The sequence below is a fragment of the Pteronotus mesoamericanus genome, unplaced genomic scaffold (genome assembly GCF_021234165.1).
Source record: "Pteronotus mesoamericanus isolate MK-2021 breed Mesoamerican mustached bat unplaced genomic scaffold, CSHL_Meso_final contig_90, whole genome shotgun sequence".
Classification (NCBI taxonomy): Eukaryota; Metazoa; Chordata; class Mammalia; order Chiroptera; family Mormoopidae; genus Pteronotus; species Pteronotus mesoamericanus.
In genome coordinates, this window is record NW_026555277.1 from 1,278,402 (window position 1) to 1,301,713 (window position 23,312).

General features: G+C 42.8%; 1 protein-coding gene across 2 annotated transcripts in view; it reads left to right on the forward strand.

The window, feature by feature from the left end:
• The window catches only part of PID1 (phosphotyrosine interaction domain containing 1), a 199,860-nt gene that overhangs the window by 85,581 nt on the left and 90,967 nt on the right, over positions 1–23,312 (forward strand). For both annotated transcript variants that reach the window (XM_054585577.1, XM_054585578.1), the window contains exon 2: positions 8,959–9,105. In XM_054585577.1, the coding sequence (XP_054441552.1) occupies positions 8,959–9,105 (147 nt within the window). The remainder of the gene's footprint in view (positions 1–8,958; positions 9,106–23,312) is intronic.

A 23,312-nucleotide genomic window follows, 5' to 3' on the forward strand; every position in this document is an offset into this window, starting at 1 on the left:
CACTTATTCTAGTGCTAATTATTGCCCACCACTGAGAGTAGACCTTGAGTACTCAATCCAGTGCCCTATAACTCATGAGATTTTCCAGTTGGGCTGGTAGGACCAGGAATATTACTGGCCCTGTGTGAACCGGCACTTTAATCTCTAACCACATCACTGGTTAGTTTTCTTTCATGCATACTCTGATTAATACGCAGCTGAATATTTAAGGAGACCCTCTGCAGATTTCCAGAGTTCTCTCTGTGTGTGGATCCCTTTTCTCTCTTGTCTCCCCAGGCTTGCATCACTGTCTCCCCAGCTCTGGGGCTCCACGGGGTCCTTTCTGTATTTCTCCTCCCTGAACTGCAGGCTGCAAACTCTCTCAAGGTCCTAAGATGGACAGTTGTGCAGCTTACCCTACCTGTCTCCTTTTTCAGAGATAACCAGTGTCTCACGAACTGTTGTTTCGTAGCTTTTTTTCAGCTTCTTTGGTTGCTATAAGTGTCAGTGTCAATTTGGTCCCTGTTACTCCATCTCAATTGAGAGTGGAAGTCAAAAATATTGACGTTTAACAGTTTAACGATACGCAGTGGAACAAGATATACCACCAAGGTTGTGTGGGAATACCTTACGCAGAGAGGGATAGATTCGTAATTCCTGGCCCAGACTAGCTGTGCGGAAGGAAAGACAAACATGGCGGCCTATCTGTATTATTACTTCTCTCTATTATTCATTCACTCACGCTCTTTTAGTTGCATTTTCATAACTCAAAGATAGGTGTGAATTTGGGTAGTGAATGCACAATGCAGTATGCAGATCATGTGTTCGAGAGTTGTATATTTGAAACTCGTATGGTTTTATTAACAAATGTCACCCAATAAATTCAAAAAATAAATATATAAATATAGGTGTGAATTCAGTGGTATATAACCTTTTTTTTTTTCCATGAGTGGGTGAAATTTTTGTCCTGTGTTTCTAGCATTTGTCATTTTTCATCAGCGTTGGAATTCAAAGGCCTAGGAGGGTCAAACAAGTGGGGTATAGGTGTGAAGGTGGTAACTCATGAAATGACTGTAAAAATAGTCGCTTATACTTTAGTAGAGAAAAGAACGCTGCCATGAGGGAAGGAGGGACCCTGGCGAGTTGCAGCGGAAAATATCTAAGCAAATAAGGGCAATTGCATGGCCAGCTGGAGCTAACTGTTGCCATGGCGGCATGCAAGTTGCCTTTGCAGACCTTCTGACCTATGAAGAGAAGTGGAAATGGATATTTTAATCATATATACCCCAATATTGAAATATTCTTCAAATATAAGTGTGCTACAAATCAGATAAAACATTTACAGGCCAAGTGTGCCTGTGAGCGGAGGGTTTGTCATCTGTGCTTTACAATAGTTTAACAGTTAACTTACAGAAAAGTTTAGAAGATGACAGAAACAAATTACACTAGGAATATAGCATGTGTGTGTATATTTCAGATCAGTCACACACAAAAATGACTATATACAGGCACACACTCCCCCGAGGGAGCCTTTCACAATCTTTGTGGGCTTTTTGCATACTCTGTGGGCATGGAGCTATTTTGTGCCCTTCCCACATAATCTTTTGAGGGAATCTGTGATATCCAAAAGAAATGTTTCCATAATTAAAACTACATGAATAAGTATGGATGTGTGATCACGAGTATTTTCAGTTGGTTTAATAATAGCTCTCACTTTAATAGATATAGGCAGTCTGTTAAACTTGTAAGTGTCTGGGTGTAAGCTTTTAAAATGAAGCTGCAACTTTTTGAATAAGATGGTCACTAGAATAATCAGCGGCCACGAGGCAAATGCAGAGTTGGTGTCGGTCTTTCTTTTCTTGTAATACTAGGTCAACATGAACTACATTCAAAATTAATCCTCTAAATCAAGTAGCGCAATTTTGTGTATGCCTGCTAGATTTGGGGAGACTATTCAACCCAGTTTTACCTTTAAAAATGACAAAAACAAACAAAACCCTTTGCATTAAAACATTAAACAAAAGGTGAATTTAGTGAAGTAAAATGAACCAAGATGGGCTCTTTGTATGATAAATCCTGCGGAAGTGGCTTGGGGGTGCCTGAGGGAGGCGGGTCTCCGTGAGGGGAGCGGCAGTAGCCAGGTTGAAGGAGACTCAGATGTGGGGCCTGCAGGCTGGCGTGGGAGGTGGGCTCATGAAAGGAACGTGCCCTCACCTTTGTCTGGCCGAGAGCTGCCGGTCCTGCCCTTGGGCCCTGAGGCCAGACAATTCATTTCCTCCTCTTGTAGCCCTGGGGCCTTTCAAGCTGCGGCCCCAGCTCTGGAGCTCAGTGCTAATGAGTCCATCAGCAAGTGCCTCCGCCTGCGCCTGCGGGCCTTTTAAGCCTTTTCAGAGGAACGGGGAGGGCTACAGAAGCTTCTGTCTCACTCAGCCACAATCCCAATGGTTTTTACAACCACAAGTTATGACAACTTCTCTTCCTGGCACTGGAGCCTTTGGCTAGGACCCCTCACTCCTCAGGGGCGCCCTCGGCAGTGGAGATGTCACTCCTGATTTTTAAAAGCCACAGGTGGGTGTGGGAGCAGCCCCGTCCTTGTCCTCTACTCCCGCACCGGTCTCATATGGCTTCTGCTGTGCATCCTTAGTCCTGGGACTTCTCTTCAGCCAGATTTCAGGCAGTTTCTGAATGGTGGTGGTTCTGTAGTTTTGTTGTCTTTATGACGATCTGGTTGAGAGAGGAGGTGAGCACAATGCAGAGGCAAAGCTGCCGCCTTGACTGGAAGTCCCTCGTTCATTCACTCTCACTGTCTATTTAACAGAGAAATATTTTTCTTACTTTTATTTTTTATTTTTTGCTCTGTATGTGTGAAAATGCTAGAATGACTATTTAAAAGCAAAAAAATCTAAGAATTTACATTACAATGGTCAGCGAAAGACCTTTCTAAAGATCACAAAAGTACCTTTTTTAGTATTACAGTTGTTTCTTTTCTCACGTGTGGGGCTTGAACACATGCAAAGTTAGGCAAGTACAACTGAGTGCATTCTTACCTACCCCACAAAGTAATAAACTGAAATGTGATCCTAGCAGATGTTGAAGTCCTGCTGGTTTTCTTCCACCTGTGCATGTTAGCAGCTGCGTGGGGTCCTGAGGTTTTCCATTAATTTGATTCACCCACTTGTTCCTTGTGCTTCTCTTAAGGAGAGCATTTGCAATACTGTTGAAGTTTGATGAGGGTATTACTGACTCAGTAGTTTGCAAGTTGAAACTGACCACTGTAACCAGCCTTCAAAGTGCAAGGAGAAACCAGGGATGGAAACTTTGATGCCTTCCCTTCAGCTTGAGTGAGGATTGTGGTCCAGTTATCTCAGAGGAAGAGGAAGAAGCAAAGATGCTTTATGTATTAGATACAGAATCAATGCAAAGGCGGGATCCACCTGATTTGATTGATGAGATATGTAAATCCTTGCCTGCTCAACTGTCAGAGATGAATGTCTGAATAGGAGTAGGACAAGCCAACTGTAAAATTACACAGGGCAGGGTGGCGGTTACCCCGTCTGCCTAATGGGGCTCAATGTAGAGGCTGTATTTTCAAGTCACACATAAACCCACCAAGTGCAGAAAGCCGAGCTTTGTTTAATTTGTCGGGGGCAGTGCCCTAATTTTCCACAGCACTGTTCACTTCCCTTCTTGAACAATGAATAACCCATCTTCTCTATGAAACACTCTGCATCTTTCATTTGGGAGCAGTTGCTGTTCCAAGCTCCTCTCTGAGGTTCCTTTTTCATGGCCTCTTTTTTTTTTTTTTTTTTTTTTTTGCTTGTTCATGCAAAGAACAAGTGATACCATTTTTGACACCACGTAACACAACATTTTAAAGTTGGCAGAGGAGTAAACTGAGGCCCAGGACGGAGAAGGGCATGCAGTCCTGACAGAGCTGGTTACGGCTCTGGGTCTTTGTACCCGGGAGGAGAGCTTGCCACCCAGACTGGGTGGCATGGCAGGGGCACTCTGTGGCTGTCCTTGAGACTTGGAATTTCTCTCATTTTGGCAGTAGCTCAGAGAGCTTCATCACAGACATGAATAACCTGGGGACAGTAATACCTTCTTTAGATTATCATTTGCAGCTTTATCAGTAAGGCTCAGCCTGTTCAAATAACTAAGTGAAAGATTCACTATTTTAAAAAAATATAATGTTGTATTTCATTTCTGCAGTTTAACATGTAAGAATGCTTTCTAAACTTTTCATTAGTGGCTCCATTTTATTTTCACCGATGACTTTTATTAACAAGTAATTTGTATTGGTGAGGCTCCTTTAGCTGCAAGGGTTGGACACCTCACCCAAGCTCGCTTACAGCAGGCAGGGGGGTGTATTGGTTCATATCCTCAGTAAGACCATGGAGGGATCTGAGTCAGATGCAGCTGGATCCAAGGGCTCGGCGACACCAAGCCTGTGACGCTCCACTTCTCAGCTCTCCCTGTCTCCGTGTGTTCTCATTCTCAGGCTGACCTTGGCAGGTAAGAAGGTTAGCAGCAGCTCTAGACTCACAGCCTGCCGGTTTAGCCAGCCTGTATGTCCATCTTTCAGAAGAGTGTGGTCAGCCAGTCTCGAGTTTCCTCCGAATCAATGCCTTTGACTGGGGACGTGTGGACTCAAATGGTCAGCCTGGGTCACATATTCTTTCCCAGCGTCAAGGGGCAGAGAATGTGACCGGCAACTCAAGGAAAGAGGCAGAAGAATGTTCTTAACAGAAATAGCTATTGCTGTCTCATTTCCACCACCCAAAAATCTGCAAGAGCCACTCAGAGTTAAAATGACATAAAAATGTTAATTTCCCCTAAAAAGATGTATCATTGGAGACTCATTCACCAAATAATTCATGTTTTGTTTCCTCCTTTACCTCTGTCCTTTCGCAGTGGGCAAAAGGACAAAACCATTAAAGAAAAAAAATTGAATCATTTTCTCTATTTCACTTTTAAATATTCTTACCACCTCTTTAGCTTTTCTAACAAACTTGTCACAAAAATTTGCAGTTGTCATTTGGTTTCACAGTCTCCACCTGCTGTGAGCAGCCCTTTTAAGCTGAGACTAACACTCTGTCTCTGATCCAGCTGTACTTACACAGTGTCTGGCTGAAAGTAGGTGTTCGGTAAAGGCGTGTGGAACAAGCTGGCGAGCGAGTGCATGGAACGCACCTGCCTGTCTGAAGGTGCCAAGGCTTTGAAGAGCGAGGGATCTGGGATTTCACTGCTCATTTTGTCGAAGTTGGAATTGGAGCTCTGGTATCTTCCTAGCCCAATTTAGCGTTTAAAAATTTTTCTAAAAGATTTTTAAAACTTTAGAGAGAAGGGAAGGGAGGTAGAAAGAGAGGGAGAGAAACATCAGTCAGTTGTCTCGCGTGAGCACCCCAGAGAGGAGATCTGGCCCGCCATCCAGGCATATGCCCTGACTGGGAATCAAACCAGTGACCTTTCGGTTTGCAGGATGATGCGCAACCCACTGAGCTACACCCGTCAGGGCTAAAATGTTTGTTTATTTCTTTTAACAGGCTCCCAAAACAAGTCACCAATGGGGCCATATGTGTGCCAGTCTGGAACTTTCAGTCCCTGTGTGTGTGTAGTGACTGATCCAATAATGAAGACGTTGGGTCCCACAATAGGGACAGGAAGAGTCTCAGCATTTCTGAGCAGTGTGGCTGTCCAGTCCTTTGAGAACAGTCACTTCTAGTGCCATCTTCGGGAACTTCCTGTGTAGAAGAAGTCAGGCTGAGTTGAGCTGTGGTTTCATGACTTCTTGCAGAGTTCCGGCAAAATGGCAGACAGGGACAGTGCCCTCAGCAGCTTCTTACCTCATCTTCTGGGTTTCTCTCCCCTTTATCTTCCATAGCAAACCAACTTTGACTCTTGCTCTCAGTGGTCCATGTTTCTTCTCCTAAGCCCCATTCCCTCTGTTAGACTGGAGTCAATTAAGAACAAGGACAGAATTCCAGATTAATATGTAAACTTGCATTACATTGTTTAAAAAATACAAATCAGCTCTGGCTGGTGTGGCTCAGTGGATTGAGTGCTGGCCTGTGAACCGAAAGGCCTTGGTTTGATTCCCAGTTAAGGCATGTGCCTAGGTTGCAGGCCAGGTCCCCATAGCTGGAGACGTGTGCGAGACAACTGATTGATTGATGCATCTCTCACACATTGATATTTATTTCCCACTCTCTCTCCCTCCCTTCCTCTCTCTCTAAAAATAAATAAAATCTTAAAAAAATACAAATCAATACTCATTGGGAAATGTAAGGGCAAGTCTCTCTCCTATTTAAAAATGTATCAGGGCCAATAACTTGGTATCCTAAAAGGTGGCCATATCAATCAGGGTTAAATCAGAGAGGCAGATCTAGTGGGAGATATATATTGAGATTTATTCAAGGAATTGGCTCATGGAATTTGAAGAGGCAGGTTAGGCAAGTGTCAAATCCTGAGGAGACACTGTCAGGAAGAGTGGGCTGAACTCTTGGGCATGGACCAAAGCTCCTGTCCAAGGGTAGAATTTCTTCTTCATGGAAGCTTCAGCTTCCCTGTTAAGGTCCTTCCATTGAGTGAATGAAGCCCACCCACATTATTTAGGATAACCTCCCACACTTCATTCCAGCTTATTGTGGCCTTCAATCATATCTGCAAATATACCTTCACAGCAATGCCAAGATTAACATTTGATTGAATAACTAAGCATGGTAATCTAGCCAAGTCAACACGTAAAACTGACCATCAGAGTGGCCAGTTGGAGTTCTAGTAAATTCTGCAGACTTGTAAACTGCTGTAAGCTCTTGGGATATTTCATTGAATAAAACAGTTTCTGCTCCTGTGGTGCTCATATTCTAGTGGAAGATAACAGACCATAAAATAAACAGAATATATAAATTTATAGTGGCAGTATATAGTCATAAGAATAATAAATTGGGAAGGGAATAGACAATGATGAGTATATATAGCTACATAATTTGTGGGGTTTAGTGCAAAATGAAAATTTAGTGTCTTCTATTCAAAAAGTAGGGAAAAAATGTCATTAAAGGTACTAAAATCAAAAGCTTTTTCTTTCTTTTATGAATCTCTCTCTGGAATAGTCATGGTTTTGTGTTTTTTTTCTACTTAATGCTCTTCTAAGTAAAGAAAAATTTAAAGTTATTACCATGAATTTACCATTCATCATTACATTGCAAAATCCCCACTTTAAATGCAAATATAAGAGCTGAATTATTGAAATTACACAATTTTCATTTCCTAGCTCTCCTATGTTTTGTTCTTACCAGAGCAGTGCGAACACTCCTCAAAACTAACTCTCCTGTTTTTGTTTCACTTCTAATACGTGGACACTCTACTGCCACTACCTTTCATTTACTGATTAGTGAGGCAGGACTGGGAGGAAGAGGAGCTGTGGTTGCCCTGGCTGCCCCTGTCCTTCTGTGTTACCATTTTCAGCATAAGTGGTTGCCTAATATAGGAAAGTTGTACAAATGAAAAGGATATGGTAGGGTTCCTCGGTCACTCTTGCAACACAACTGACTTCTTTCTGCATCTGAAGCAGAGCATACTGACTCACAGGCTTAACTTGCTCACCTTGCACTCACTTTGCATCTTGCTGAATTTTATACGCCGGGGAACGCACACGTTGTGCACATCCTTCTGCTCATGAGAGATTCCAACTGTTCCATCAGACTTAGTTTACAAAACACAAAATCAGGGAGAAAGTGATCAAGGATTCCTTCTCTGAATCTCCCTCTGAAACAGTCATGGTGGATTTTAAACCTAGAGCATTAGACCAAACATAGAGCCCTACTGCGCGTGAGGCCCTCAGATGTGATTGTACAGGTTGCATGCCCATGAAGTATGTGTATGTATGTTTATGTGTATATTTGTGTGTGTATATGCATGTTATTTTAGCTGATGTTAATAAGGAAGGACCTGTCTCATAGGGTGACATTTGGTCAGGGTCCCCAAGAAGGTGAGGGAGCAAGGCGTGCGGATACCTAGGGCACAAGTAGCACATTCAGAGGTTCCAAGACATGTGTATCTGGCTTGTTCTCAGGAGGTAAAGCAGCCACTGAGGCTGGGTCTGAGCAAGTGAGAAGGTGAGGCGTGGGGGATGAGGTTAGAGAGGCTGCGGGTCCATCCCTGAACCTCATAGGGGCTCGAAGGCCAGACTTGGACTTTCTCCATGAGAAGAGGGGAAGACTTGGGAGAGATTGAGCAGAGGGATGACATGTCATAATTAGATTTTAGAAGGACCCTCCCCCCGCCCCCCAGCTGCTGTGTGGCCATCCTCAGCACAGGGGCAAGGTGGGAAGTTTGGACCAGTTTGGAAGCTGCTAGACCAAACCAAGATGGAGACTGGACTGGGTGTAGAGATAGTGCTGAGGAAATATGCTTAGATTCTGCATATATTTCAGAACTAGTGCCAACAGCAGTTGCACAGAGACTTGATATTTACTTCATTGAGAAATACTGCATTTCCCAACGTTCTAGAGCCAAGGCATAGCAAAGCTAAAGGAGGCAGAAGTCTTGTGTTCTTTTCACCAATTTTTTTTCCTTTTCCATTATCTCTAAACTTCCCTCCAAATTGTTCTTTAGCATCCTCTTTTGAACATCTTCGCTTCTTTCGTTAAATTCAGCAGGGATTCCACCTCTAGGATTTCATTGGTATATATCCCTTGGGAAGACCAAGGTCAGAGCAAGGTCACGGTTGACTCCACCACTACCCCGTGTTCTCGTGATGGCTGCAGGGGCGGGGGGTGGCTGTCTCCCACATTCTCACTTCAGCAATGTCCTGACAATTTTTCCGTGCTCTGCTTTACCCACTATCTCTTGGCCTCCTCAGTTAAGACAGAGGTAATGAAATGAAGAGTCTGCTACTGGGTTTTATGTGCCATTGCACCATGGGCAATTCTGAATGATTTAACTGTATTTCGCTTATTTCTTTTCCCTGCTTTTCAGCACTTTCAGACCATGCTGAAGTCGAAGTTGAATGTCCTAACACTGAAAAAGGAGCCTCTGCCAGCCGTCATCTTCCATGAGCCCGAGGCCATCGAGCTGTGCACCACCACGCCCCTGATGAAGAGCAGGACTCACGGCGGCTGCAAGGTATGTGGCACGTGGCCAGCAGAGACTCTCTTGTGGGACAGATGAAAGGACGTGCAGCCTTAACATGCCTGTTTCACAACAGTAACATTTTTAAAGAATGAAAATGTCAAACAACTAACAAACTCACTGAGTGATGATAGTATGAATTCATATCCTGCTTTATTTTTCTTAATGATATAGCGCTCTTCATAATTTGGGCGTAACATTAAAGACATAAGTTTAAGGATATGTTAAAAAAAATAGTGTTCTTGCCATATTTTTATAGCCCTGTGGAACTTTATATGAAAGTTCTGTCCATAATGATGATTTAATTCGTCTCTTTGTATTTGCCATCTGAATAATACATGGCTTACCAAGTGAAAAACAAAACAAGTTTCTCAACAGTTGTATCCTGTGAGTCCTTTGGGGGGTAATTTTGTTTTTTTGTTTTTCTTTAGCTCTCAACATTTATACTAATATTCCTGTCTTAGAATCCATTGACAACATTTTTGTTTATATGGACTGTAATGCCAACACAGAAAGAAAACCGAAAGTGAAGTGTGTAACTTCGGTACACTTTTGGACTCTTTCTTATGATATTCTTTTTTACCTGAGTTGATGAACATAGAAGTCTATTTAGAGGCAACAAAGAAAATATATTACGCATATTTTGTCACCAGAAATTTGTCTTGAGTGTTGAGGGGCCGGAAAATGCTTGTTTGCATGGGGATTTCTTGTATAACCTTGGAGACCCACTCCTTCCCTTACTGCCTTCCAGGTTGGGGAAGCAAAGATCCATTGATCTTTCTTGTCGGGGTGTTCAGTCCCTTCCCTGGTCCTTGCATAGCTGTGATCAGGTTGGGGCCGACAGCAATCTGGAGCAGTGGCGAGGTGCACAAAGCCTCATACACCTCCATTCATTCCCGAAATGCTCACTGGGTGCTCTCTGGCTGCCCGACACTGGGGGCGGTGTGAGCAACACCAGCAACAGCTTTATGGGCTTAACTGCTGGTTGGAAGAGGAGGGAGGAGAAAGCACGGGGAAACAAGTCTCGGCTGGTGAGAAAGCCAGCCTGTGAAGAGCTGGTGGAAGGGCCTGGTAGGCCGAAGGATCAGGGCGTGCTGGTTCTCTGAGGTGGACATGGTCTGTGTGCTTTGGAATGGAAAGCAAGGGGCCAGCATAGCTGGCAAGTTGAGGACGCCATGGTGAGTGTTCTAGTTGGGTGCGGGTTCGAGTATAGTAAGAGTCTGGTTGTCACGGCAAAGAGTTTTTGTTCTCATTACTACGAGGAGCCGTTCAGAGGGATTAAGGGCAAGCAAATTATGGGAATCTATTTAAAAAAGTGATTTTATTTTTATTAGATTTTATTTTTCAATTCTGTCCCATATCCATTCCTTTCCGTATCACTTTGTGTTAATTTCAGGTGTGCAGCATAGTGATTAGCCCATCATATACTTTGCAAAGTCTTCTCCCAATATTTCCAGTACCCAGCTGGCACCAGACACAGTTATTACAATATTGTTGTAATATTATGCCGTACTTTATATCCCCTTGACTGTTTTGTAAGTTAAGTACCGACCTGTCCTTCTTCCTTCACCTTTTCACTCAGTGCCTCAACACTCCTCCCCTTTGTCAACCATCACTCTGTTCTCTGTATTTATGAGTGGGTTTCCATTTTGTTTGTTCATTTAATTTGTTCTTTAGGCTCCACGTGTAAGTTAAAACACATGATATTTGTCTTTCTCTGTCTGACTTATTTCACTGAGTATAATACCCTCTCGGTCCATCCGTGCTGTCTCAAATGGTAAGATTTCGTTCTCTTACGGCTGAGGAATATCCCGTTGCACATGTATGTACTGCAGCCTTTTTCTTGGGCACCGTTGCAGATTGGTGCAGCCATGATTGACTCTAGCTCAGCTGGGAAGAGTGGATCCACGGAGCTGGCCTCAGGTCACGTCGGATGTAGTGCTTTTGGTGAATTGATGACTTAAAGGAATTATAAAAATACTCACTAAATTTAGAAGTGATATGAGATCAAATTGGGTTTTATATCCTTTAGAGATTCCCTAAAGTCATTTCCAATTCTGTTCCAGGTGAGGAAAAAGGAGCCTCTCTAAAGCAGGATGAAGTAGCTAGGGACGAGTCTCAGGAGAAGGGCTTGCTTTGATAAAGTCTACAGAGTATGTTTAAATGGGAGGGGAAAATGCAGTTACAGAGTCAAAAGATTTAAGAATCCAATCCAGATATGAAAGAGGTGTGTGTGTGTGTGTTTACATATATGAGTATATACATACATGCATACACATTCTTTATGAGAGAGAAAGAAATTTGGTAGGAGAATAAACACTATCATTGTTCTAAAAAGGAATATACGGTTCAAGATTCATGGTGTGATTTTATCTTCTGTGTACTGCCTCAGGTCATGGCCATTTAGTTTGCTTCTAAAAGGATGTTGAAATCGATAGAAGGAGATGAGAAGAACAGCCACAGAGAGCGAGGGTTGCCCTGGCATCTGCTGAGGGGCTAGCGGACAAAGGGGAGCTGCAATGAATTCAGCTGGGCACAGGGAAGAACTTCTGCTTTCAAAGTGAAAAACACACCCCACTGGGCCAGAAAAAATTTATGAACTCTCCATCCCTAGACATCTTGAAGAGGAGACTCCAGACCTAGATAACTGTAATCCTGGAATCGGGGACCTGGGCCAACACCCCTTGAGTTGCTTCCCAGCTTTGTGATTTTATTTGAAGGGAGAAAACCTCCAATGTATCATCCTTCCACGTGTGTACTATAATACACTTTATACATTTAAATTTTAACTGGAAATGTACTGGAGTTACAGCTTTTAATTTTCAAGGATGATGCTGTATTTGTGTCCAGAGTCATTCTTTTGTTTAAAAAAAAAAAAAAAAGGTTAGATTTTGAGCCTTGATAGTTCTATTTAAAATCTCTAGACCTCCCCTGATTTTTTTTCCTGATCATCCCTTGGAACAAAGTGCAATGTTTCCTCTCTGATTCTTGCGAATAACTTAGCTCACAAAATGCCAGCTGCAGAAGGAACTCTCCCTGGGGGCTCTCGCCTGCCAGGAATAATGAATGTGGGGTAGCTCGGGCCCGGCTGCAGGGCCAGTGTACGGGGCCGGGGACCCCATGGTCACACAGCACTAGTTCTTGCCTAACAGCTCTCGAGTTGTGCTTGCATCCCTTTAGGTTTGGGGAAGAGAGAGAGGCAGGAGGAAGCAAAGGAAAAGGGAGCTGAAGATGGATTATGGTCCCAGCTCCTCTCGGATTCCCTATTTCCCTCTGATCTGTATTCTCCGTGGGTCCTGGCGGGGTTGCCTTGCCAGGCTATTCATGTCGCGGGCAGCTGGGTCTTTGTGTGTTCTTCTCTATTGCTGCCACTCTTTTTTTCTTTTTCCTGCAGTGGAGTTCTTTAACTGTACTGCTCACTGCATACCATTAGGATGCTCCCACCAGAACCCATGCTGGAGCCGTTCACAGCTTCAGATGCTGCGTCTGATTTTACAGCGACAACAATGGCTTGTCATTCCTGTCTTCTGCTGCCCAGCTCAGTGCAATCCTAGGCGGCTTCCGCTTGTTAGCAAACATTCATTTAATTAATAGTCATTGAAAGACTGCTGTGTACATGGAATTGTGGAGAAAGGAGTCAGAATAGGTATTGTGGGTAATGTGACTTACAGCCAAGTAGAGCCAATAAGGGAGGTGTGCCCCACCCCCCAAATCGCCAGGGCTTTGGAGATTCCTGTGGGTATCAGAAACCCCTAGGGGAAGATTTCTGGACCTTTTCCCCCCAGAGAGTTTGATTCAGGCACTCAGCTTAGTGGTGGCGAATGAGAGCCCGCACTTAAAAACCAAACATGTAATTTACCTGAAGTGACACCTGACCTTGCTTGGAGCTCGAGGGCCTGAACCACAGGGTGGTGGGTGACAGAAGCAATGTAAGTGACATAGGTGAGCGCAGCCCCCGTTCGGTGGGAGCTGGGGTGGGGATGGCGTGCGGGGGGCTGGCTGGCTCTTGTAGGGCTAGGATGGGTTTGCCACGCAGCTGACCAGGAGGCTGATGTCTAAGCGAGGCCCTTAGGGCCTGACGTCACCTGGGGCGAAGCGCCGGCTGCCAAACCTCGCCTCCTCCTGAGTGAGGCACGGGGCTTGGCGCCCTGAGAAGCCCCTCTGAGGCCCTGCTGTCCTCCTCCCGTTTGTAAGGGCAGAAAAAAATCGAACAATCTAGTTCCTGAGAAGGGCTTCCTGATTCTTAAACCGTAACAGTTTTTGTATGACTTTGAGATTCTTTGCCATCAGGAGTGACAGGTGGTCCCTGACTCTCGGAGAGGATGTGGTTGGTTTACAGTCCCGTGGGATGGAGAAGGGACGTTGCGGAGCTGAAGGCTTGCCAGGCAGCTGTCAAATCCTACCATTCCACGCGTGTGCCACATGGCCAGTTTAGAAGTGGATCCCAGAATTCCCCCGGCTTTTACAGCGAGAGCTCCCAATTTTTATTTACATAGGTTGAGAATTAGCATTGCATGCTCCTTCTTTCTATACTTATATTTTTGTGTTTATTGGATCAGTTATATATCTAATTAGAAATAAAATTTTATTTTCTCATTTTAGCCAAAGCCTCAGTTTTTTCTAACCCATTAACAGAAGGGAGAAACACTAATTATGTCATGTTGTCACGCTCATTGAAGACGCCTCTGCAGCCCTACCTTGGTGTCGGCCATTTTGGTCATGGCATGAACCCAATTATGCCAATTATACATACCTTGTTCCCTGAAAAAAGATAAATTTCTGATTTTGATATCAAGGCAGAATACATATTATGGATTTATAAGATAATATATAAAATAAGATTCAGTCCCATGGTCTTTATTGGTTATTTTCCTCTAAATTCAGACTGGATGATATTTAATTCTCATGTATTTTCTCTTCATTCTCTCTCAGACTTCCTTGTAAACATTAAAGCACATCATTTCTGCTTGTTTCCCAAATATAGAAAGGTAAAAGTTGGTAGGAGTTTAAGAGACAAGCTTTTATTGTTTTACAATTTTTGTTCTTTGTTGATTTATAAATTTCTGACTCCCTCCCTCCCTCTCTTCTTTTCTTCCTAATTTCCTTTTTTTTTCATTTTTTTCTTTATCCATAAAAATATATTGTACACCTTCAGGATGTTTCAGGTGTTGATAGGAACACAAAGGTAATGGGTTTAGATGCTTTCGCCTTGAAATAACAGAAAACCTAACCTGAATTAACTTAAATCATTGAAATTTATTTGCTTTCAAATCTGCAAATCCAACAGGAAGGATGAGGGAAAGAGGTGCTAGACAGACAACAAAACAGTGTCCACTACAAAAACTATCGGCCTCGTGGCCTGGAAGGACAGGTCACCCTGCAGGGAGCGCGGCGGCCGTGGGGGAAAATGCGGAATGTTCTCAGATTGCTGAGCAGAGGGTACCCATTCCTTCATCGTTGCAGCCCGGGCCCCAGCCCATCCCCCGGAGCACTTAGGGAGGATGCTGTTGCCCGGAGGAGCTGAGCCGGGATCTGGGGCAGGCTTCTGTCTCTCGCATCCCTGCATGGGCAGTCCTGAGTAAACCCGGTGCGCCCGTTCACTGGAGAAGCCCTGAACCCTGCTTCCCAGACTTTTCATTCTGGGTCTCCACCCTGACAACTCACCGTTCAAGGTCAGGACAGAGCAAAAGAAGCACGATTTCAGAAGAGGGAATCAGTTCATGCCTGCAAAATTTGAGATGTCCGTTGGACTGTGAGTGGACAACACCCAATGGGCACCTCACTGTGTGCATTTGGAGCTTCATAGGTGTCTGGAATGGGCCGTGAGAAGGACACACATACGCACATGCACACAGAAACTTACATGTATAAATATGCACCCACCTCTGGTGTCTAAGGATCAGAGAGAGAAAGAAGAATCATTGGAAAAGGAGCTTATGAAAACTTGAAGTTCTTCCTCCCCACCAGGCGCTGAAACTGTCCTCAGGCTGCTGCTCCCGCTTCATCCTGCTCTCAGTGCTCACTCTCGGGACCACCCTGTTCTCCTCTCAGAGGCTGGTCGAGCAGAGAAAAAGGATGGAACGCCAGGGACAGCCGGAGCCCCAGTGTATTGTTTTAGGACTGGTCTTTATATACATGAGATACAGACGACTTATGGCACCGCCGTGGTGCCTAGCATAGAAGCGTCTTTTATTTGTGTTGTAATGTAAACAACTCCGCCGTGAGTCCCAATCCAGGACTTTGAATTCTATGCTTTGGTCTTCCCCATTGAGAGCCATGGTGGCCGCAGCAAAACTGTTTGTCCTTCACGAGCTCACTTTTGTTATTTGATGACTAAAAATCTTTTCATATGGGAAGTGTCTTTATTTCATCTGACAAAACTCCGTAGAGTGTTGATTATTACTCTGCCTGCATGCTTGGAACGCCAGCTTCTTTCCAGGGTCACTCTTTCCCATGATTGATGGGTGTACTAGAGCTGTTTTTCCCATTGAGGAATTATCTGGGGATCCCTGACACCTCCAAACTATTTATTTCTCAGCGCCCACACAGCATGAGGGCGGTGGCTCAAAATGGTCATCTTGCTCCAGGGAACCAGATTTGGCATCGAAGCTTAAGCTTTGGACTAACGTCAAAGACTCTATCTTCCTGTATCTTCAAAGTTGTGATGTCACTGTCTACTTTAGCCTACTTTTTGCCTTTGAAAACTCTTGGGAGATCAGCAAGGATTTATTAGTGAAAAATGGGAAAACATTCCAAACGTCTAAAAGAGATCTAATATTTTTGCTCCGCAATCCTATGGGAAACATGCAGTCATTACAAATTCTGCTGTAGAAATCATACTAATGTGGAAAATGTTCATATTAAATGAATAAAAAAGCAGGTTGAAAAATGTTATCAGGACCCTATTTTTGTAAAATAAAATAAAACTAAAATATATGCGAACATTAGTAAGAGGAGGCTCACACTTAAATGTGGACAGAAGTGATGTATAGATAGTAGAGTTACAGGTAAAACTTTGGATTTTCTTATTTTTTGCATTTCCTAAATTTTCATCAATGAACAAGCACTACTTTTGTAATTAGTTTTTAAAAAAGTAATTATTGAAGAAAAATACTTCCTTTGGAGAGAAGTTTGCATGGAAAGATATCTATAAGAAACTCTATTCTAAATGGAGCCTTTTAGAAAAGTTTTGTTTGGCTGGAGTACTTGTTCAAGAAGTAAAAATTGTGGTCCTTGTATGTCTAAAAATTTCTTAATTCTACCTTCATTTTTTGGAAAGTTTGGCCTGGTATAGACAGATAGACTGGAAGTAATTTCTACTCAAAATTTTGAAGGCACTGCCCATTGACTTCTGTGTCTTCATGTGAATTTTCTCCCGAATTTATCCACTTGGAACATGGTAGGTTTTTTTCAATTTGAAGACTCTTATTTCTAGGTGTTTTAGGAAACCCTTAGTAAAATTCCTACATTCCCCCCAATTTTGGAACCATTTAAGAAATAAGAACCCTGGCTGGAGTGGTTCAGTGGATTGAGTACTGGCCTGGGAACCTAAGGGTCATTGGTTTGATTCCCAGTCAGGCCATATGCCTGACATATGAGAGGGGACACATGAGAGGCAATCACACATTGATGTTTCTCTCCCTGTCTTTCTCCCTCTCTTTCTCCCTCCCTTCCACTCTCTCTAAAAAGAAAATAAATGAAATCTTAAAAAAAAAAACAAATAAGAAATGTGACAGAGATAGATGAAATAAAGGTATCAGTGTTATAAAACTTGCTACGGAGGATGCAGCTTAGAGGCATAGACTCACTGGATTTTCTAAAGTTTTCAAATTTTTGTTGAAGCCTCTAGTATGTTACTGTTTTCTCTTCCATTCAGTTTGTTTTTTTGTGGGGTAAATCCTCTCTGAATTGTTAAACCTTCTCTAAGTTGCTAATTTTAGCTGTTTGAACTTTCCTTGTTTTAAATCTTTATCTAAGATGGAAACAGTGATCCTTAACTTACCTTCACGTATAGAGAGATATTTATAAAATATTCTGAACTTTTAGAAGAGCAGAACTTTATAAATAAAATACTTTTGTTATTCAAATATAGCTCCCTTTGGTTTGGATGGAAAAGGTCAATGGACTATAGACCAAATGGTAGTAAATGAGGTATGGATGTTAAAGTGGCAATAAATAACCCACATCATTAAAAGGTCATAAACATTTTCCTTAACTATGAATAGCTATTCTTACTACATCTCTGAGTATTTCAACCCTTGACTACCCAGCAAGTAAATGATATAAAACACTCTGACAACAGGTGCAGATGTGTGCCTTGGTGTACTGAGTGTTCATTTCTTTATTTTTATTGAAAATATTATACATTCATTTCTTGGCAAGAAAAATGACGTCTGGACTTCTGTGTGTACTGAGTTCTCTAAATGAGACATTAGTCAGATTGGTGTTTATGAGTCACCAGCCATCTTCATAAGCCAAATCCAGGAATTATAAAATAATTTACTAAGGAAGTAATGGGGATAAATGAGGTTTATTATCCTGGGAAACAGGGAAGCTACCTCGTGAGCTAAAGATCCTACTGAAATTATTCCCCCCCGCCAACCCCTGTCACATTGAAGGATTAATTCATTCTCTTTAACATTTGTTTTTGTGACACTCATGAACAGTGCTAGAATTCCATGTCATCATCTAGCTATGCCTGTAATATTTGTTAGGGCAGGAAAGGTGCTGTCCATTACTGTAAAGACATTTTACTGTTAGTTCATGGGATGGTGCAAAACAGGTGTTTACTTTTCTCATCAGGGAACTCACCAGTTTGTTCAGAGCCCATCCTGCTTGTATGGAAAAGTCTTTTCTGCTGTTTTGCTTTCCTTGTCCTCATTCCAAAGGTTCTCTGAAACCCTTTCCTTCCTTGGCTCTTCCTTGCAGTCCCACCCAGTAAGAGCCATGGCCAGCAGGGCAGGGGAAGCCACGAAGGATTTGGGGCCCTCCACATAGATCTATAATGCAGACAAGTCTTTATCTTAATGATCCAGTGGAGTCCTTCCTATAGCAAAACCTGGATTTGCTCAATAGAAGCTTGATTTCCATTCCTCCTTCTTAACAAGGGTCACTTCTCAGAGGAAAGAGCATTTGCATACTAGAGTCCTTCTGAGAAAAAGAGTCAAAGAAGGGGGTTTAGGGACCCATTAGGACAAGGAAAAATTAGTTCATTTGTTCATGGTCACTAAAATTCCCTACTAATGACTTTATAGATTTTTTTTCTTTTTAAATTACATATCCTTTTAAACAAAATAAACATTCATTACCAATACTATAACCTTATTAATATAAAGATTAAATTTATATACTGGATAATAACATAGATAACTAGTTTAAATACATACAATGGAAATGTTAGAAGAATGAACCAAACCTGAAATAAATTATATTGTATGTATATATTGTTAATTGTGATGGCTTCATTTTATCATTAGTGTAGGCAAGGATCTTTAATAATAGTGGATGTAAAACCAAATTTCAAGTGTCTTTGGTAATTTCCATATCATTTAGCTGATCCCTGGAGATCTGATTGGATCTTTAGTTTTCACCCCAGAATGAGGTAGAACAGATCACATGCCAGGAGAAGATGTATCAGCTCCCCCATTTCTTGTTGTCTATTTGTGTGACATTCTTTCTGTTATCTGAAATCTGTCATTTATTTGCAAGAGTCTCAGTTGGCTTTTGTTGAAACCAGATTATGTAACCCATAAATCCATGGAGACGGGCAAACAGGGACCATAGTGCTCAGGGCAGTCATGTGAGCTGGGTACCCTGTCAGCATCCTTCTACCGTAGAACTCCCACCCTCGGGAGACTCATCGGACAGGTGGTCCGGCTGGGGTTGATGGTGCCCGTCTGTATATTAAACATAAGTAATGCTGAATTTATTTATTTGAAGATAAAGATAACTGTAAAGAGAAATTCTAATCCATAACCCGGGCGATTCTCTTGCACATTCTCTGCGTGTACACAGTGGACCTTGGCAATGAAGGACCTAGAGAAATGTGATGAAGACATTGAGTCTGCTCCTTGGCTCTGCAGAAGAGTGTGCCAAGATTAGTCATTGATGTGAGCTGTTGTTTCGAGAAGAGAAGTGCTGGGCCAGCGTCAGATGTTTAGATCTAGACCAAATTCCTCTCTTGGACTCCAGAAGGCAGGGCGAGGAAACCTAGACCTGTTAGGCTGCATGCTCTCCTGAACAGATCGATGGATGATCAGAGTTACCATTTAGCTGTCTTTCTGGACCATTCTTCCAGTGACACTGCTTCTTCTTACTAGATTGTGGGAGAGAGAAGGAAAGAAATGATTATCACTTGTGTGAATGTTAAAGCCTCAAAATGAAATGCAATTCATCTAGCTTTGGGCAAACACTGAGTTTAATAACAATTAGATGCCAGTTGTCAAAGCCAAGATGGTTCATTTGCTAGGGCACCCTCCACGTTTGTAGACCAAGATTTCTTTGCAGAAAGTACAAGAGACTTTCTCAGTGCTGGGGTATTCAGACTTAGGTGTTTTGTGTTTCATTGTTTTTTATTTTTTAAATTCTTGTTCAATAGGTCACAACATATGTTCCTGGAGGGGAAAGGTGCTGAGGTCAGCACTTTCTGAAATATGGAAAATTCCCCTTTAGGAAAGGAGTAGAATGTTATTTTCATTCTATCTGCAGGATAAATAGATTCTTCACTTAGCTCATTAATCCCTGGTGCTTTGTCTTTGGGCTTCAGCGTTTGACTCAATAACTAATGATTATGTTGTTCCTGTGAAGGAGGAGGTGTTTGGGACACTGTATCCTTTTTTGTTTCTTTGCAGTATGGCTAAAGACAGGCGAAGTGCCTTGACAATGATGTGGAAACAAGATGGAGAATACATGCATTCTTTGACAGTAGGCAGCGTTATTCCTCCAACTCTGCCTTGCTTTCTCAAGATCGCTTTTGTTCTTCAGGGCCTTTAGGCCATAGTAATCCTAACAGCATAATAGTGGCATAAAAACAGACACATAGATCAATGGAGCAGAATAGAGAGTTCAGGCATAGACCCACACCTTTATGGTCAACTAATGCTTAACAGAAGAAGCAAGCACATACAATGGGCTAAAGATAGTATACCTAATAAATGGTATTGGGAAAATTGGACACATAGGGGCAGAAAAATGAAGCTAGACCACCTTCTTACACCATAAGAATAAATTCAAAATGGATTAAGGACTTAAATGTTAGACCCGAAACCCTAAAAATCCCAGAAGAAAACATAGGCAGCAAAATCTCAAACATTGCTCGTAGCAATATTTTTTCTGATATTATCTCCTCAGGCAAGGGAAACAAAAGAAAAGATTAAAAAAAATGGGACTACGTTAAACTAAAAAGTGCTTGCATAGGAAAGGAAAACATCAACACAATAAAAAGACAACCCACAGAATGAGAGAACGGATTTACCGATACATCTGACGAGGAGTTAATAGCCAAAATTCGTAAAGAACTTATTAAATTCAACACTAAAAACAACAGACAGTTCAATTAAAAAATGGGCAAAGGGCCTGAATAGACACTTCTCCAAAAGGACATACAGATGACCAACGGACATACGAAAACATGCTCCATATTGCTCATCACCAGAGGAATGCAAATTAAAACTACAATGAGACATCAGCTCACATCTGTCAGAATGACTATCATCAATAAGTCAGCAAACAACAAGTACTTATGAGGATGTGGAGAAAGGGGAACCCTTTTGCACTGTTGGTGGGAATGCAGGTTGGTGTGGCCACCATGGAAAGTAGTATGTTGTTACCTCAGAAAATGAAAAATGGAACTGCCTTACGACCCAGCAATTCCACTTCTGGGAATTTATCCAGAGAAACCTGAAACACTAATTTGAAAGAATATAAGCACCCTTGTGTTCATTGCAGTGCTATTTACAATCGCCAAGATTTGAAAGTCGCCTAGTGTCCATCAGTAGATGAGTGGATAGAAAAATTATGGTACATTTAAACAATGGAATACTACTTGGCCATGAAAAAGACAGTTTTACCCTTTGCGATAACGTTGATGGACCTGGGGAACATCATGCTAAGTGAAATAAGCCGTATAGAGAAAGACAAATACCATATGATTTCACTCATATGTGGAATCCAGTGAACAAACTGAACTAACAAGCAAAATCGAGACAGATTCATAGATCCAGAGCAGGCTGACAGCTTGGGAGGAGAGGCTGAGGGTATGGAAGGACCAAGCAAGAAAGAAAAAGGACTCATGGACATGGACAACAGTGTGATGATTGTGGGGGGGGATGGGTAGAGGTAGAAGAGGGTATAAGGGGGATAAATGGTAATGGAAAGAAAATACAATAAAAATTACAAAAAAAGAATACGTGTATTCTGAGAGAGTGCTTGGTATAGGGAAGCTGTATTTTCTCCTCCCCCTTCTTTTTCTTGCCCTCCTCTTTTCTCTCTACTTCACCCTTTCATTCTGTCTCTTTTCTGTCCTTCCTCTTTCTTCCCACTTCCCATTATTCCCCTTGAACCCTTTTTTTTCTTCCACTTCCTGCTTCCTTTCCTACTCTACACTCTGGGTCTCATCTGCCCAACAAAAGCATGAAGCTCCTCTGGTTAGATAGGCTTGGCTCACCTGCCCGGCCTAATAGGATCATTTTGGCCCAGGGGTGGAATAGGCTTCCTGGGCACAGGGCAGGGCCACCCGGACTCCCTAAGGGAACTGAGATCTGCTGGGACTGTGGAAGAGGAAACGCACATGACGGAACATCAAGGAAATGTCTACAGCAACTGGCATCTTTGTTTTCCTGAGGAAGAGATTCTTTATCTGATTACATGCTGTGAAAAGACCATGTAGAACATTAGATTTTAGGCTGCAGAGTGTCTTGTTTCCTCCCCAGTTTTGGTTCCTTGATTATCCAAGAGTCAAATGGGTGTTTTAGTGAACGTGGAGATGGCGTGCAGGGAACTTTACAAGAGGCTCTTGGAACCCATTTTGAAGAGTAGGGATGTCCACTGGGTTCCTGGTGACGGACAGGTACGGGAGAGAAGCCACACGAGAAAGCCTGAGAAATTTCCAACAACAGGGATGGACCCGGAGGATATTATGGTAAATGAAATCAGCCAGGCACAAGAAGACAAACATGGCATGATCTCATTTATAAGTGGAATCTAAAATAGTCGAAATCATTAAAGCAGAGAGTGCCGTGATCATTACCAGGGGCTGGGGGGTGGGTGGGAGAAATGAGCAGAAGCTGGTCAAGGGTGCAGAGTTTCCTCGGTGCCAGAGTAAGTTCTGGAGATCTGTTGCACAGCGTCGTGACTCTATGCAATGGGGTTGTAGTGCTAACTTGAAATTTGCTACAAAGGAAGATCTTAAGGGTTCTCAGCACACACACAAAATACAACCCATGTAAGGTGATGGATATGCTGATTAGCATCCCTGAGGTGATCATTTCACATTATATACATATATCAAAGCATCGAGTTGTTCACCTTAAATAGATGCCATTTTTATTTGTCCAGGATGCCTCAGTAAAGCTCACTCACAGTTTAATACCACTTTTCTAAGTTCTGGGGTGCTTTAGAAGACGGCTGGCGCACCAGTTACTCCAGTCTTCGCCCCTGCTGACAGGAACATCGCCACAGCTCCCTCCCTCCTTCCGAGGGCCCAGGACTGAAGGCGGGGCTGCTTTCTGCACTGTTGTGACAATGGAGGCAGCAGGCCATTCACTCTCCTTTACCATCCAGGGTGCTGAGACCTTGTTTGCCTCCCTCCAAACACGTGGTGTCTTCCTTCCACCGGCCTGAGGTCCAGTGATTCCTGAGGAATGTCGCCTGAGGGAGACCTGCACCCCTTTATTTGCACGTGGTCCTCTGCACAAAGGAAAAGCTTTGTCTGCTCTACGCAGCAAGCAGCTGAGGCGTTTCCTTGTGCTCCAGGACGGCCTCTCCCTTGCTACATTCCGGTTCCTCAAACAGAACAATAGGGGCCCATCCAGCTTTTAGTGGCCTTGATGTGCATATATTTTTATGGGTTGACCAAGCAAAGTGCTTCCTTTATAGGAGGCGGATCTCTTCATGCTGGTTTGTGAAGCTCGTGCTGGTTTGTGAAGCTTCAGTTACCTGCATAATTGAGGCCATGGCATTTGACATAAATCTTCCAATTCCAT